The 16,832-nt window shown below is 36.1% G+C and overlaps 2 protein-coding genes across 4 annotated transcripts; both read right to left on the bottom strand.

The window, feature by feature from the left end:
* Nucleotides 1-6,384: 6,384 nt before the first annotated feature.
* On the bottom strand, nt 6,385-9,961 carry LOC125187727 (uncharacterized protein At4g26485-like). Its single transcript, XM_048084353.2, has 4 exons — nt 9,797-9,961; nt 7,105-7,862; nt 6,834-7,038; nt 6,385-6,756 (listed from the first exon to the last, which is right to left on the bottom strand). Exons 2-4 carry the CDS (start codon nt 7,817-7,819, stop codon nt 6,492-6,494), a joined length of 1,185 nt encoding a protein of 394 aa, XP_047940310.1. The 5' UTR covers nt 7,820-7,862; nt 9,797-9,961; the 3' UTR covers nt 6,385-6,491.
* A 356-nt stretch (nt 9,962-10,317) lies between these two features.
* Nucleotides 10,318-11,993, bottom strand: LOC125191094 (uncharacterized protein At4g26485-like). 3 transcript variants are annotated; one of them, XM_048088553.2, is made up of 4 exons: nt 11,796-11,985; nt 11,382-11,670; nt 10,864-11,062; nt 10,318-10,706 (listed from the first exon to the last, which is right to left on the bottom strand). In XM_048088553.2, exons 2-4 carry the CDS (start codon nt 11,602-11,604, stop codon nt 10,442-10,444), a joined length of 687 nt encoding a protein of 228 aa, XP_047944510.1. In that variant the 5' UTR covers nt 11,605-11,670; nt 11,796-11,985; the 3' UTR covers nt 10,318-10,441. The 3 variants fall into 3 exon arrangements, with proteins under 3 accessions (XP_047944510.1, XP_047944511.1, XP_047944512.1); XM_048088554.2 differs by having other exon boundaries at nt 11,382-11,598; nt 11,796-11,984; XM_048088555.2 differs by having other exon boundaries at nt 10,378-10,706; nt 10,821-11,062; nt 11,796-11,993.
* Nucleotides 11,994-16,832: the final 4,839 nt, after the last annotated feature.

Below are 16,832 nucleotides of genomic sequence, written 5' to 3'. Positions count from 1 at the left end.
TATGCACGCTACCATCTTGCCCAATGACCATCACTCTTTGGTTAGGGCACTCACATGCATAGTGACCATAGCCCTTATACTTGAAATATTGCACCTTGCTACTTTCCGTTGAAGAAGGATTTTTGGTAGCTTGTGGGCTCGGGTTTGGCGATGCCTTGTATGGTGTCTTGCCTTGAGTAATAGGCGGACTCTCCATCTTCTTGGAAGGGGTACTCCACTTGTTTCCTCCCATCCCGGTTTGGTTAGAGGCCACCCTCGCCTTGCTAAGAGCCACTTCTTTTCCTTGCCTCTCATAGGTTTCGACAAAACTTAGTACTTCCCCCAATGTGATTTCTCTTAAAGCCTCAATTTGGATTTTATGCTTCAACGAAGTATTGAGACCATGGATGAACCGGTCTTGAGTGGATTCCTCCGATTTATTCACTCCAATCTTGTTCACCAATGCAAGAAGTTCATAGTAGTAATCCATCACGCTCATGGATCCTTGCCTTAGGTCTTGAAGTTCCCCATGAAGCTTGAGATAATAGGACCTAGGCACAAATGATTCCTTCATGATTCGGCACAACTCATCCCATGAACGCACATCCCCCATCCTAGCTATCCTCCTTTTTCTCAACACATCATTCCACCAAGTATTAGCATTACCCCTAAATTCGGCCAATGCAATATTTACCTTGTCACCCTCGGAATAGTTGTGGAGGGGGAAGATTTTCTCCACTTGAGATTTCCACTCCAAGTAGGCCTCGGGGTCAAACTTGCCGTGGAATTCGGGTAGGTTGTGTTTCAAGGTCTTGGACGGATCATCAAACTCTGTCGGGGCTCCTCCTAATATTACCTATCCCTCCTAAATCTATACCCATAAGGCTCCATCCCTCCATGTTGGTTTCCTACCCCAAAACGACCATATCCCCCATTTCCTCCTCCAAACCGCCTATTGGCTCCATTACCTCCTCAAACCTTCCATTCTCCAAATTGTTAACCCTATCCCGTACATACCCTCCTTGCCATCCCTCATACACCTCCTCGTCAACATCTTCCTCCGGAACCTCATTGGGAACGACATTGCCCATAGGAGTGGGTGGTCTCACCCCCACTCTTCCTTTGAACTCTTCAAATAGAGTGTTTTGGGCGGCTAGCATACGAGCTTCGGATTCTCTTGCCCAAACATCCATTTGGGTCATCACCTCTTGCTTGAATTCCTTCATCATTCGGGCCATCAAGCTCACTAGATCACCTTCGGGTTTGGGATTACTTGAGCCCGCTCCCTTCCTTTCCTCCTCCTCGTGGATGTCCCCCATCTTGTTGGATCGAGTAATAGGAGGCATCAAAGTTTTCCTACAAACACAAAAACAAAGACTAGGGACTAGTCTTAGAGAATAGTAAAAATAAGAAAAAGAGATTTAAGAAGCTAACTCGCCCCAATGTAGTATCCCACCCCCTACCCCCCAAGTCACTCACCAATGTCACTCGGTTGGTTTAGAATATAGTGGGGCTAGTATCACACACTCTCGATCCAATTCCCACTCGTTGGTGCCTGGACAACTCAATCAAGGTATACCCTCAAGAACATATGGGCACCAAGTAGTAAATACCAAAGTAATCATGATTAAACATATGAAAGCAAGGAAAACTAGGCCTAGAGTATACACACACCAAAGAAACAAAACATGGGATGAAGCTTTTTGCTGAAATTTGGCTGATCTTTATGAATTTTTTTGGTATTGATCACCGCTCCCAATTTGGATGAATTTTGGTGGATATATTCATAAACAAGTCTATATCAAGGGAAAAATAGCCATATATAGTCAGATTTGATAATTGGATAGGTTTTGTATAGTTTTCCCCAACTATGCCAAAACAGGGCAATGATGTTAATCTCCACAGTTAACTAGGCAAACGAAGGAATTTTTTGATGAACTTTTGCACGTAGCTAGAACACATAACATAGATCAATCCGATCATCCCAACAAAAACAAAGAAAAATAAGGAACAAAATAAAACTCAAGGAAGCAATAGAAGAAACACCTAGTGGGTACTAGGCTCTAGATACCAAATGATGAGGATCCATGTATTTTATGATCCATTTACCGAGGAATTACCCATTTGTGATGCTTGATCTAGATATTTTTGTGAGATTGATTTTCAATTTAACAAGAACAACAAAAGGATAAAAAGAGATCCAACCACGAAAATTGAACCTAAACAAGAATGGATGGTAGATTAGAGATGAGAAGCATGTGTATAATGATGAAATAAAAGAACTACAACCATAGGACCTTGACCAAAATAATGGAAACAACCCTAGGCAACTTTCAATAGCTCTATCACCCCTTGGCTCCACTACTCAATGGATACACCTCATTGATGCATACCTCTACTTGAGTCAATCAAAGATGAAAACAAGCAACCTATAAGGAAGGAATTAGATACAATCCTCAAAGAGGAAACTGTCTAGGGTAGAAACTTTAATTCAGCAAAATCTAAGGAAAAAGATGGCATCAAAAGATATTTATACTAGGGTCCAATTCCCAATGAAAAGGCCCACAAAATCTTGTCCGCGTCACTCTACCCGGCCAGGTGAAACCCTTTGACTCCTTCATGCCTTCGACGGGCCACCTGGGCGGGTGGCAGAATGGTTACCCGGTCGGGTGGCGATGCTTGGCCTAGGCTCTTCCAGCAGATCATACCCGGCCGGGTGAGGCAGCGCCTTAAGAGCCACCCGGGCGGGTGGCCGAATTGTTACCCGGTCGGGTGGCGACTAGCACCCGGCCAGGTGAAGGAGTGCCGCAGAATCTACCCGGTCGGGTGGAAGCTCCCAGCCTTCAAATCTCGGCACGAGTCTTTTCGTGTGCTCCTCGGTCTTCGTAGACTCCTCCAACATGGCTTTTTGGTTGAAAGGGGAGATCCCCTCATGTAGGCGCCTCGTCATGGGCCTTCCGGGCATGGTCGTATCACATTAGACGTCTCATTCTGGAGAAAAAATTCACTAGCTAAGACACACCAAAGTGGTATTATGACATGGTACGTCTATCCAACTGTTATTTGATAAATTGAAATATGTTAACACCTAAATCTCACCTAATGGGACATTAACTTTATTTGGAAAAATACTTAAATATGGTGATATTTGTGAACTTCCTATTTAATCCTACAAATATCAAATATGCATCCATATGCACACATATATAACGTATATATTACGAAATTTTTTTTGAAAGACTTTTATCATAATTTTTAAGTTTGAACTAGTAATATTTATTCATTTATGATGTAGACAGGTATTTAATATATTAACTATTTGGTACTAACCTTGAAAGGGTTAATGTGATCACGATTAGTATTAATTGTAATTATTTTAAATTTTGAATGTAATTGCTATTTTTACATGAGTAATCTCAGTGGCGGATCCGGACCCCGAAAATGGCGGGGGCGGATTTAATATTTAAATATTAAATATTTGATTTAATATTATTTTTAATAATAAATAAATAATATTATTTTTAATAATAAATAAATAATATTATATTAATAAAATATAAACATGCATTAGCTTGCAAATATGTATTGTTCATTTAAAAATATGAAATTATTATAAATATTATATGCATTCAAAATCATCATAAATATTATATACAAAAGTGATATAAGTAGAGTAGTAAATATTTAGATTTCAAAAATATTTAAGATGTTTATTTTGTTACATAAAGAATAATTAAGATGTATGGACCATAAATTATAAGTACTTTAGGACAAAAAGACATTAACACAGGATTAAAAATGATTTTAACTAAAGAATAAATATAACAACATAATATATGCAAATTAGTAAAAGTTTAGATTTCATAAAATATTTAAAGGAATTATTTTGATAATAAGAAGAAATATGAATTGATAAAATATAAAATATAAAATAAAAAAGTAACAATGGACAAAAATATGTTCTTGTTGAGGGTTGAACCCTAGACCTCTTAGTTAAAAACCAAACAATCAAACCATTAGACTCTACATTTTATATAACATTTATTGAAAACAAATAGATTTGTACACTCTATGGAGGGGATGAATATACTATTTTCGGCTCGATTCAAGGAAAAGTTTAGGCTCTCAGAACGACCGGGAGGGAGCGACCGCCCTCTCCTGCCCTCCCCCCCTAGATCTGCAACTGAGTAATCTGTTGTATTTTGTTTTTGGAGTTTTTTCATACCATATAAATATATTTGATGTAAAAATATTAATTTTTTTGATCGTGTTTTAGTCATTCATATAGTTAATGATGCGCAATGGCAAAAAGAACTAAACCATATATATTATATATAGGTGCAAAAATATTTTACATCATAATTAATATCATGTGAAAATTAATAATAGTAATTTAATTAAAAGTAGCTAGAGTAATATATCATATGAAAAATAACAAAATTAAGTTAATTACAGTAATATCATATGAAAACTAAGTTAACTAAAATATTTTACATCATGATTAACATCATAAAGATTAACAAAATAAAGTTAATTAAAATAATTTCAATGAATTTGTTCAGAAGACTAATCACGAAATTATGTGAATATACATGGATGCATATTTTGCATATATAGGAAGTTCAACAGGTGTTACCACATTTTGGCATTTTTCCAAAGAAGTGAATGACATATTATGTATGATTAATTTGAGTATTAATCACTTTTCATTTGTCAAATAAATATTGGGTAGGCATATCATGTCATAATGTCATCTTGGTGTTTTGATTACTGAATTTTTTCTTCTCATTTTGCCATTTTTCGTCTGGTCCCGATTAGAAATATTATTTTATTTTCATTATTTTTTATAGTAGACCACGCATTCTACTAACTCACTTCACTCACGTTTTATTATAAAATCAAGAGTGAACTACAAAAATAATCCCTGGACTATGCGTTTATCTCGCCATTAGTCCCTGGACTATGTGTTTATCTCGCCATTAGTCCTTGGACTTTCAAAATATCCCCAAACGACCCTGGACTAAACGTTTATCTCGAAAATGGTCCTTTTTCACTGTTTCGTGAAGAATATACCCTTTTGGAGGGTTTTGGGGGGTTTGAGCAATTTGGTCTTTTTACATTTTAAATCTGATATTATTTCAGTGATGTACTAAATATGATATTATTTCAAAATTATTATTCTTCTTCCCTTTTGTCATCCTTCACTTTGTTTCTTTATTTCAGTATTAGATTTAATTTTATAAAATTAAATTTTAAATTTTGATTTTTAAATATCAATAATTTTTTTTAATTATTAAAATTACTATTAAAATTTATTGATATTTAAAAATCAAAATTTAAAATTTAATTTTATAAAATTAAATCTAATATTGAAATAAAGAAACAAAGTGAAGGATGACAAAAGGGAAGAAGAATGATAATTTTTAAATAATACTCAGATTTAGTACATCACTGAAATAATATCAGATTTAAAATGTAAAAAGACCATATTGCCCAAATCTCCCAAAACCCCCCAAAAGGGTATTTTTTGTCATGAAACAGTGAAAAATGACCATTTTCGAGATAAACGCTTCGTCCAGGGTTGTCTGAGGATATTTTGAAAGTCCAGGGACTAATGACAAGATAAACGCATAGTCCAAGGACTATTTTTGTAGTTCACTCTAAAATCAATATATAAAATTAGGACTCACATTCTACTAAAGTTTTCTACCACTTTCATTTACAAAGTAAAATAATTTCTTAAAATCCGCGCCGATCAGAAATGAGACTTCTAAGAGGGACCAAAGAGATTATTAGGGTGGATATTATTGGGATTTTATCCTTGTATACAGTTGACATAGTGTTAACATTTTTTGTTGCTATTATTTTATCATCTATTGATATTTTCTAATGGTTCAGACCATAGTTTAAAGTTTGTACAATATTTAGAGTTTGCGATTGATCATATTCCTATAGATATGACTATATAATCTATGTTTGATTCTAGATTGATTTCAGGATTTTTTTTTTTCCTTACGCTCTAATTGTATCTTTGATTATTGGCTTTCTTCCTTAGGCTCTAATTGTAGCTTTAATTATATCTTTCAATTACCAATCTTTTCTTCATTCTAACGGGTGGAACATGAAAGCTCCAGTACTTACAAAAGAAAATGAATAGCGAAGATATATGGATCAAATCAACGTGCTAATCCAATATATTGGTTACTTACCACAGTTTTGGAAAGACAACTCAAAAAAGCAGTACTTAATGAGTTTCTTATTAACTAAGTCATTTTTATTTTTAACAAAAAGCAGTAAAACATATTATCTTTCTTACATTATTCACTTATTGTCTCTTTGCTATTTATTATTCCTCCGCTTAACACAGTAAATATCTATTTCAAAATCTTCTTTTCAAAACATATGGGGTATTATATTTGATGTGGATTGAAATATGCAGTAGCATGATATGGGGTTCGTTTGGGAATTCATATATTTACACGTACACGTACAAGCAAGAAAATATGTAAATATTAGAGTCGGAATTTGTAGGTTTTGCTGGGGTAGCAATTGAAATCTCCATTACCTCCAAATCCATACTTAGTGTTGTAGCCTGGATAATCCACAAGGTTGAAATTGGTTTCCTCCTTGAGCCTGAGCCCGCAGCCGCGACCAAGCGACACGAGCCCCCATTCTCTATGGAAACCGTTGGTCTTGTGTGTTATGTGAATCTCCCCATTTTCCCCTATCATCTCTCTTGCGTTCTCCAGGAACTCCCTCACAAGTTCCTGGTGAAGTCTGCACACATCGATAATCATATGAACATGAGTCATGACTATACTAGTTAATATGCTATGTTCAATTAATTGGCTTACGCAAGTTGAGATTGGCGCGGTAAATTCTTGATAGTATGCAGCCCAACGTAGGGAAAGTTGAAAATGATGCGATCGAACCTAAGTTGTCCGAGCAGTTGATGCTTAGCCATTGTAGTGGCATCGATCCCATGCATCACCTTGCTTCCTCTCCTCCTTAGTTCCTCAATGTTGTGTATACTCTTGTCATAATGCCTCTTCAGAAATGCTAACACCAAATCCACTTCTCAATCAATAACTAATTAACAACACAAGTGAAGTGAGACTACTTCACCTTGGGAATCTAGAGATGTTGCGATGATGTTAGGAGCGCTGCGAAACTCCAGCGCGAGACAAGCGGAGAAGGAGAAATTCCCCTCTCCGACCAACAGTATTCGATGCCCGCTGCTGTAGTGCTTAATCCACCTCTCTTCCAGCACCACACTAATAGCTCTCTTTATCTTCTCAACTACTATTACATCATCTTCTTCTTCTGATGAGTTTTTTATCAGAGCAATGCCATTTCTTGAAACATTTTCTTTCACAGAAACAACCGAGTTTGAGGACTGGTGTACGCACACCACCACATGATCTTCACTATCACACTTCAAATTTTCATCATAAAATTTTCTAGTTGGTGGAGAAATGTGAGGGGTTTTAGCAACCAGTAAGGGCTCGGTGCTTATGCTTGATGCCGGATTATAAAATTTCCTAGTTGGTGGAGAAATGTGAGAGGTTTTAGCAACCAGTAAGGGCTCGGTGCTTATGCTTGATGCCGGATTATAAAATTTCCTAGTTGGTGGAGAAATGTGAGGGGTTTTAGCAACCAGTAAGGGCTTGGTGGTAATGCTTGATGCCGGTTTCTGAAGCGGGAGTAACGGCTTTGTACGACCAAATATGGAAAAAACTTTCCGCCATAGGCCCCTTAAAGCTTTGTAGATGAAAAAAAAGCTTCTTGGGGTTTCACCTTCATCGTTTCCTCTGCTGCTGCTGCTCTGGATAATTCCCATTTCTATATTTCTTGATCTTCACAACATCTCTTTAAAACCACACCTGAAGAAGTGAATAAGTGCTTTGATGCTTTTTTTACTATACTTTTATTGTAAGGTTACATTAATAATTTGCTTGTATTTAGGAGAAAATAATTATAGTATATTTTAATTAGATTTGTGAACCGACTTAGAAACAAGGCAGAGGAGTTCAAATGATATCAAAAGTATTAACACATATTATTCCCCTCCACCGATGATTAGCAGGAGTTCTCTTTTTTCCGTCACTGATTTTAAGACGAGAGTCTGAAAAAGTTAGTAAAATATAAGTTTCGTTACTTTACAGGTCTATATTATTTCCGTCTTTTATTAATTGTTCATTTTTGTCATTTTCGTCTGTCCTCCATTAATTATTCACTTTTACTTTTACTATAAATGGTATGAAAGCCCCACATTCAATTAACTCATTTTACTCATATTTTATTAGTATAAAATTAAATATGACACATATTCCACTAATTTTTTCAATCCACTTTCCTTTACATTTATTAAAATCCATGTCGAAACTAAAATGGACAATTACTAGGGACGGAGGGAATATTTCATTTGTAGACGGCACACGTTTTAATACCTAACTAATAAAATTAGATAAAGAGAGAATTTGATGGAAAATTGTTTCGGACAAAAAAAATAAATAATAACAACACGTGATTATATTTTAAGGACGGAAGGTGTATTAATTTTATAATAAAATGTGAATATAATTTGATGACTATTTATCATTTACAATAACAATGATATGAAACTTCATCGACCGCGAAATAGTAAAAAGGAAACTATTGATAGACTGATGTGTATTTTTTTTTCCTGGCCAAATCAATGCACTTTTCTATAATTATCACAAAACTAATTTCGAATTTTACTTTTTTAGTTCTTGTCTCTCGTTGGATGGTTTGTTTCAAAAGGTACCTAAGATGTCACTAAAAAATATTGAGGGTAGATAAATTCTTCTAAGAACAGAGTTTCTTGTATCTACTTAAAGAAGTATATAAACTTTTAATCAAAGACGACAAGATCCCAACTAAAGATCCATTAAAACCCAAATACTATTTACATATCCTTTAAAACCCATATACTATTTACATTCTAAACAAAAAAGATGCACTATATGATTAATTATTGACAAAATTTTTGAAAACTTAAAATGATCATTTAGCTAAAATGAGCTTTGATTAATAAGTAAATCTTGGTCTAGTTTTTACGATCATGCATACTCCATTAACATTAAGTTGGAAATCTATTCTCTTTCTTTTTTATTTTTCCGAAATGCAATCTATTCATGTAGTCCTATATTCCTAAATTATCATATTTTGAACTTCTGGTATAATAATACTGCTCAAACAATACCGTATATATACACAACAATACATAGTAAGATATATAATAATAATAATAATAATAATATATTATTATTATTATTATTATTATTATTATTATTTCTGTTTTAGAACCTGCAATTCATTTCAAGTTAATAAAGTCATTTTACTATTTTAAGAAGTTCTAAGTTATTTCAATCATTTATGTTTTTACTTTTTTCTCTCTTCATCTTTACTTTACTCTTACTTTTTCCACCATCCATTTAACACACTATTCTTAAACTCCGTGTCGAAAAGAAATGCCTCTATTAACAAGGAATAGATAGAGTACTAAAAATGAATCTCATATTTTACTTACTATCTGTATTTACCTTTCCTCACATTATCAAACAATTTTCTTAAAACTTGTGTCGAGTTAAAATGATTCCTTAAATGGAGGAATATATATCATATATGTATAAGGCTATAGTACTTCTCATAAAAGGCTAACCACTACCACTACATGTTTCTAATAATCGTGTAGCTTCTATACATTTAAGAATAGATTTGAAGCAGTTGACAAACACTTGAAGATCATAATCCGATCAGATCATCAGAAACAAGAAAAAGAGGAAGAATTTACCTGATCAGCAACAGCAAGGTTCGAGCTCGAGATGCAACAACCGATATGAAGTGTGAACTAGAGAGAGAGAGAAGTTGTGAGATATAAACAGAGAGCAGAAGACTTCATGGCGAAGACTATAAACTAAAGGTGACAAAGACGCTGACGAAGACGAATCATTTTCTTTCTCTGTTCTTGCTTTTGGTAGTTGGCACAGGCACCCACGTATAAGTATTTTCTAGGATCCGTACGATTTTAAAGCCACTTCAATTAATAAACTAACATGTTGTATACTTTTATAATTTAAAGTAATGTCATTAGGTGATCCATCAACAGTATATTCCTTCTTTTTACCCCCACCATTTGTCCGGAATCATTACTACACTATTGATTTGTTTCATAGGACCATTCTTTTACTATGATAACTTATTATAGATAAAAAAAGTATATGAATCACTTGGAATGAGACGGAAATGTTAATTTTTTGAAATCCTAATATCTAGGTGTAGATATTGGTCTTCCTTAATAAAACTGTGTCACTGTTATTATTTTTAAGTTAAAAATTCAATTACTGGAAAAGGAGTTTGATCTTGAGAGAAACATTGGTAAAGTAAATAGGAGTACTTAAAAAACTATATATACACATAGATACACGATGATTGAAGATCAAAGGCGAAATTTGTAGGTGATACTAGGGTTGCAATCGAAGTTGCAGTCGCCCCCAAATCCGCGCTTGGTGTTATACCCTGGCCACTCCTCTTGGTCGAAATCCACAGTATCCACAAGCCTGAGACCGTGGAGCAAAGCCAGGCCCTCCAACATCCACTCCCTGTGGAATCCGTTACTCTTGTGAGTTATGTGAATCTCCCCATTTTGGCTCATCATTTCCTTGGCATTCTCCATAAACCTGCTCACCAATGTCCTGTGAAGCCTACAACGCAACAAATCATTCCATTCAAATCTGGCTATCCTAAGCGCATTTTTGGTAGGGTATATAACTAATCTAGAGATGGAATTCTACAAACAAAAATGTTATCTTCCCTACCAAACGTGTTGTAAGTGACAAGGGTGGCGATAATGCAACTAACCCGAGCTGCGTATCGCGAGGCAATTCCTTGAAAAATCCAGCATACGGAAAGTTGAATACTATGCGGTCGAATTTGATTCCAGCAAGGAGAGTGTGAGAAGCCATTTTGGTTACATCAATCCCGTGCAACACAATGCACTTTCTAATTTCCAATTCCACTAGATTGGATAGACCACTCTCATAATTTTTCACCACAAAACCTGTGCATAGAATACAATCTTGATAATCATAAGACCATCTCTAATGGTAAATTAAAATTTAAAATGTGATAGAGAATTAATTCTAATTAATAGTACCTAAATGCGATCCTCACAATCCACCGACACTATTTCCACTATTTTTTATCTCTCTTACTTTAAGAATTATGCATTAAAACTCGTATCATTAACAATTTTATCTATTTTTTTATGGACATAGGGAGTATTTTAAGTGACATTTACGCTAGAATGAGTTTGAATTTAGTGTAAATGTGAAGATGCTCTAATACACGAGCGCGAAGAAAAGGAAAAGACAGTATACCTTGAGAGTCGAGAGATGTGGCGACCATGTTGGAAGCCCAACCAAAAGCTGATGCCAAACAAGTGGAGAAGGAGAAATCTCCCTCCCCAACCAGCAGAATCCGGTGGCTGCTACTGTAATGCTTTATCCATCTATTCACATTTTCTTCTTCCTCTTCCTCTCTTTTAATACTCTGCTGGATTCCCATTTTCAAAGCAATCTCTTCCTTGCTAGATTTCTGCATAACAAATAAGTAATCACCACGACTTGTAGATTCTCCTTCGATTTATCTTTCATCTTCCCATCATCGCTACATAATCAATTCATAATTTAACACCAATAACTGCCAATTTAATTAAAGTTCAAAAAAAAAGAAAAAAAAGTGCAATATTAAGACCCCAGAACAAAGGAATTGAGGAATGGGGATGAACTCACATGTGTAGAGTAGGAATCCAACGATCAAGAATCCTGATTAATCGGCATGTCAAGATGACTTCAAACAGTGAGTCAATATGACTTAAAACAGTGACTCTTTATTTAAAGTTTTTAGAAGAAAGAAGATGAAGTGAGCGTGCAATCATAGAGTAGGAATCCAACGATCATGTATCCTGCACCCACTACTTTTTAGATTCCCCACGCTTAAGATTTTGGTGTACTCCACGAATTTAATTGTGATAATTACTCCTACTTCATCCATGGTTATTTGTCATTATTTTATTTTTTATTTATCCATCAATACTAGCATTAATTTGATAATGGATTTCTAAGTTTCGCTAATTCATCCTCTTACAATTTTATTATAAAATTAATAGAAGTGGCAGTCACATTGCACTAGCTTTTTCAATCCATTTTCTATTACTGAATACAATTTTTAAAACTTATGTTGAATCAAAGTATAACATATAATGAAGGACAGAGGAAGCATTAATATTATCAATCTATAAAAATATAAAAAGGAAATTTTAAAGAAATTTATAAAAATACTACTCCCTTCGTCTATAATAATTGTTACTCTTTTCCATTTCGGTCTGTCTCACAATAATTGTCACACTTCATTTTTACCATAAATGGTAAGTAGGTCTCATATTTCACTAACTCACTTCACTCATATTTTATTATAAAACCAATATAAAAAAAATGGATTCGACATTCCACTAACTTTTCCAACCAACTTTTCTTTACATTTCTTAAAATTGGTGCCCACAAAAAAAATATAATTATTACGGGACGAAGTGAGTACTATTTTAATTATAAAAATTATTATATAATTAAAATTGTTTTTGATTGATGGATCATTAGAAGGCCAAAAAAAATAAAGACAATTATTGCTCATTTAATTTATTAAATGATATTGATTCATTCAGCTTTCACTTCAGAATAGAAAAAAATACTAACTAGAGGAATTCCAAAAGTTTACAATTTTCTATAAAATTGGTTTGTATTTCTCAGGCTTAGGCTCTGTGTTACAGTAGTAAAGATTTCATAGTCCTTCCACACCATGGTAGCATAATAATTTGATGCGTCTCACCATTATCTTTTTGATAATTGGAAACACAAGCCATATCATGTAGACATAAATTTGGCAACTTTATACTATCTAAATTTGAAGACATCCATTTAATTATTTTATGAAAAGTAAAATAATAAATATAAAAATTATATAATAATGAATTCACGTTAATATACTAATTAACTAGTACAATTTATGTATGCATATTAATCTCGTAATATAATAATATTATACACATAAAAGTAATCATATTGCATTATCTTTTATGTTAAATAAAAAAAATCATATTATTATGGATAAAATCATTTTTTATTGTTTTTTAGTATTTATATAAGTAAGAAAATTTTTCATAAATAAAAATATTACCGTAACTTATACTCCTTTTGTTAGCATATAATATTACTATAATTTTCAAAAAATTTTATTCGCATGTAAAAAATCAAGAATTTTTAATACAAGAAAATAAAAAATTAGAAACGAAATATTCATAAATTATCTGAAAATATTATTATTTTATAAGAGAGATGTGTAGTATATTACCAATACTATTAATTATGAGATGAATATACATATATAAGTTGTACTAGTGTATTAAGCGAAACTCATTATTCATAATATGATACTCCGTATAGTTTTTGTATGTAATATTATTTTACTTTCCATAAAATAGTTAAATGGATGTCTTCAAATTTAGATAGTATAAAGTTGCCAAATTTATGTCCAGGTGATATGACATGTTTTCCAATTGTAGAAAAGGTATTGGTGAGGCACACCAAATCATTATGCCACCATGGTGTGGAAGGACCACGGAATTTTTACTCGTGTTACAGAAGTATTCCGTAACGAGTCCGAGAGACTAACTTCTTGTTAAGAGAGTGATAATTCCGACGGCTGGCAAAGCTCGTCAGTGTTTGTGGGATAGTGCTGGCGCGGGGATTGTCCCGTCGGCAGCTTAGGTTTCAACGTGAAACCTAAACAAAGTAAATAAAATAGTTTAAAACAACAATACGCAAAAATAATTAAACAAAGCAAAAATATTAAAGCATCATGCTCCTACTTGGCAACAAAGTCTTGATACCGCTCCGGTGCCTTGATGTCCTTGCGTGGCCTCATGGTTCTTGTCGACGTCGCCTATCCCGCCTTGTCGAGCTCTCTCGTTCCCACACTAGCATCGGGGGCAGCTTCTCCGTCTATCAATGGGTTTTTCTCCACATTCGTATTATCCTCATTCGTATCTGCGACTCTCTCCGCCCAAGGCAAGAAATTTGCCATTTCGTCGGTTTGTCCGCAGTGAAAGCCCTTAAGTACTGTTCCAAGCCCCTATTCCGTACCTTCGTCTGACCGTCAGATTGCGGATGATATGTTGTTGTGAAGTTAAGTTTAGTACCATTCAACCTCATTATTTCCTCCCAAACTGCATTTAAAAACATCGAGTCTCGATCTAAGACCAACGTTTTTAGAAACCCATGATGGCGTACCACTATATTCACGAATAGGTAAGCTATCCTAAAATGCGTCGAAACGTGCCGGTAATGGCGCAAAATGGGCGTAGATAGATAGGCGGTCCACCACCACCATAAATTCCCGAGATTGTGGAAGCCTGGTGATGAAATCCGTCGACACATCCTCCCAAACCTGCGACGGTACTGGTAGTGGCTGCAACAACCCGACCGGTTTCTGCATCGAGTATTTGGTCGTTTGACACACTACGCACTCGTCCACAAATTTCTTCACATCCTTACGCAAAATAGGCCAAAAGAATCCTGCGGCCAACAGACAAAAAGTGCGCTCGTGTCCCGGGTGGCCGGCTAGAGGTGTGTTGTGGTGTTCAGTAAGCAAGGCACGTTTTACCTCCGAATTAACACTAATCAGAACTTTCCTATTGAAATAGATTAACCCATCCACCAAAGTCAGCCCCGGTAGGGCCTCTCCTGCCTAAATTTGGCGATACAACTTCTTGAGATCCGGTATAGATGTCGTCTCCTTCCGTATGAGTTCCATCACGTGCGGTACCGGACGGGCGATGAGGATGAATGTCGAGATGTCCGGTACAACACTCTGATATGCTTCGCCTAGATATGCCTGTCTGGGTGATGATCCCGTCACATCCCTTCGTGACAATGCATCAACGACCTTGTTGGAAATGCCCCGCTTATACTCGATCTTACACTTGAAACCCATCAGCTTGCGGACATATATGTGCTGATCCTGCGTTTGCACAACAGTATATGATCCTCCTCAAACTCAGGCCGTTGCATCATATTGGCATGAGCATGCATGGGATGAGGATATGTTGCATGACTTATCTTTCAGGTTTGGCATACCTCTCGATACGTTTGAACATATAAAGCCACGCAGATCGAGGTGGGGGCGAAGGATGACTAGCCATGACGAGTTCTCTGTGACCTCAGCCTGGGAGAGCATCCGGACGAGATTGCCGAAGTATGAGATTTTGGGACTGATTTGGAATGAGGGGATGACCCCTAACATCTCGATATTCATTTGGAGGTTATTGTATGGTAGGCTGCCGGTGGATGAGAAGTTGCAGCAACGGGGTATTGAGTTAGCTTCTAGGTGTCGGTGTTGTCGGTCTCCCTCTTTTGAGTCTTTTAGTCACGTCTTTCTTTCGAGTCAGTCGGCGATTTCTATGTGGGAATATTTCGATGCCTGGTTCCCTCCTCGCACACACCGATTCACACGCGCACTGATATTGCACTTAGACTAGGTCATTGGCGGATGTCCTCATTCTCTAGGGGTCCCGCCATGCATATTAGTTTTATAGTTCCCTGTTTGATTGTTTGATTGTTTGATTTCTTTGGACGGAAAGGAACGGCTGCAAGCATCGCGGTCTCCCTTTCCGTCATACTCTGGTGGATGCATCTCCAAGCTTTGAGGCAGAGCTTATGGCTCTTATTCGAGGCTTAGAGATGCCATGGAGTTTTCTACACACATTTGGATAGCACTTGACTCAACGGCTCTGGTTACTCTACTGTCATCTGGACAGTTTGGTTCTGTGGAATTTAGATATTACGTGGTCTTGATCCGGAGAATGACTTCTCAGCGGCAAGTTCGATTCTCATACATCTACAGAGAAGGAAACCGTGATGCCGATTTCCTTGCAGGTAGGGGGGTTCAAACCCCTACTATGAAATATTATGATTTAGTCTTTGCACCTCGTTACCTGAAGACGCTTGTTAGGATGGATCAGCTGGGATATTCTAACTTTCGTTTCCGATGCAGAGATGCGAATTGATTGTGACTACATGGTTGTTCTCTTTATTTTAGTTATTCCCTTTGTTCATTTGATTCCTAGTTTAGTTTTGATAGCATGGAGTATCCCGACTTGTGAGGACTTCAGTTTTTTTTCTTCATGTTCTTCCTTTGGATTCTAGTCACTTTTGGGCTAGGATCATGTTTTTGAACGTTATATTTTGACTTTATTCACGGGTTGGGGGTCTTCCTAAACTGACGAAGGCTTCGGTAGCCGCCTCTGACCATTCGAAGGAATCCTTCTTCAGCAGATCTGTCAACAGTGCTGCAATCGTGGCATATTGTGAAATAAACCTGTGATAGCATCCGGTGAGACCTAGAAACCTCTTAACTGCGTTGGATGATTCCCTGCTCCAGCATATCTCGCACTTGTTTTTCGATCTCATTTTCCTAAAAATATGGATAGTGGTATGGTCTGACATTGATAGGCTTTGTATTCGAAAGCAGATGAATCTTGTGATCAAACTGACGTTATGGAGGCATCCCGCGCAGGAGGCTAAACACTGACCGATGTTATGCTGCGCTAGCACGCGCAGCACCACTTCAGGTATATCCCCCGGAAACTGCTCTTCGTCGCTCATCGCCGCGTCACCCTCGGCTCTCTCCAACTGCACATTCTCATAAAACTCATGGTTCGTCGAACAGGTCATCATAAGAGCGAGTCTCTGCAAAGAAATCTGTTTCGGTCCCAG

Source organism: Salvia hispanica, chromosome 5 (genome assembly GCF_029641045.1).
Source record: "Salvia hispanica isolate PSC_SH4W2 chromosome 5, Shi_PSC_v1, whole genome shotgun sequence".
NCBI classification, from domain to species: domain Eukaryota; kingdom Viridiplantae; phylum Streptophyta; class Magnoliopsida; order Lamiales; family Lamiaceae; genus Salvia; species Salvia hispanica.
This window is presented reverse-complemented; position numbering and strand designations above follow the sequence as displayed.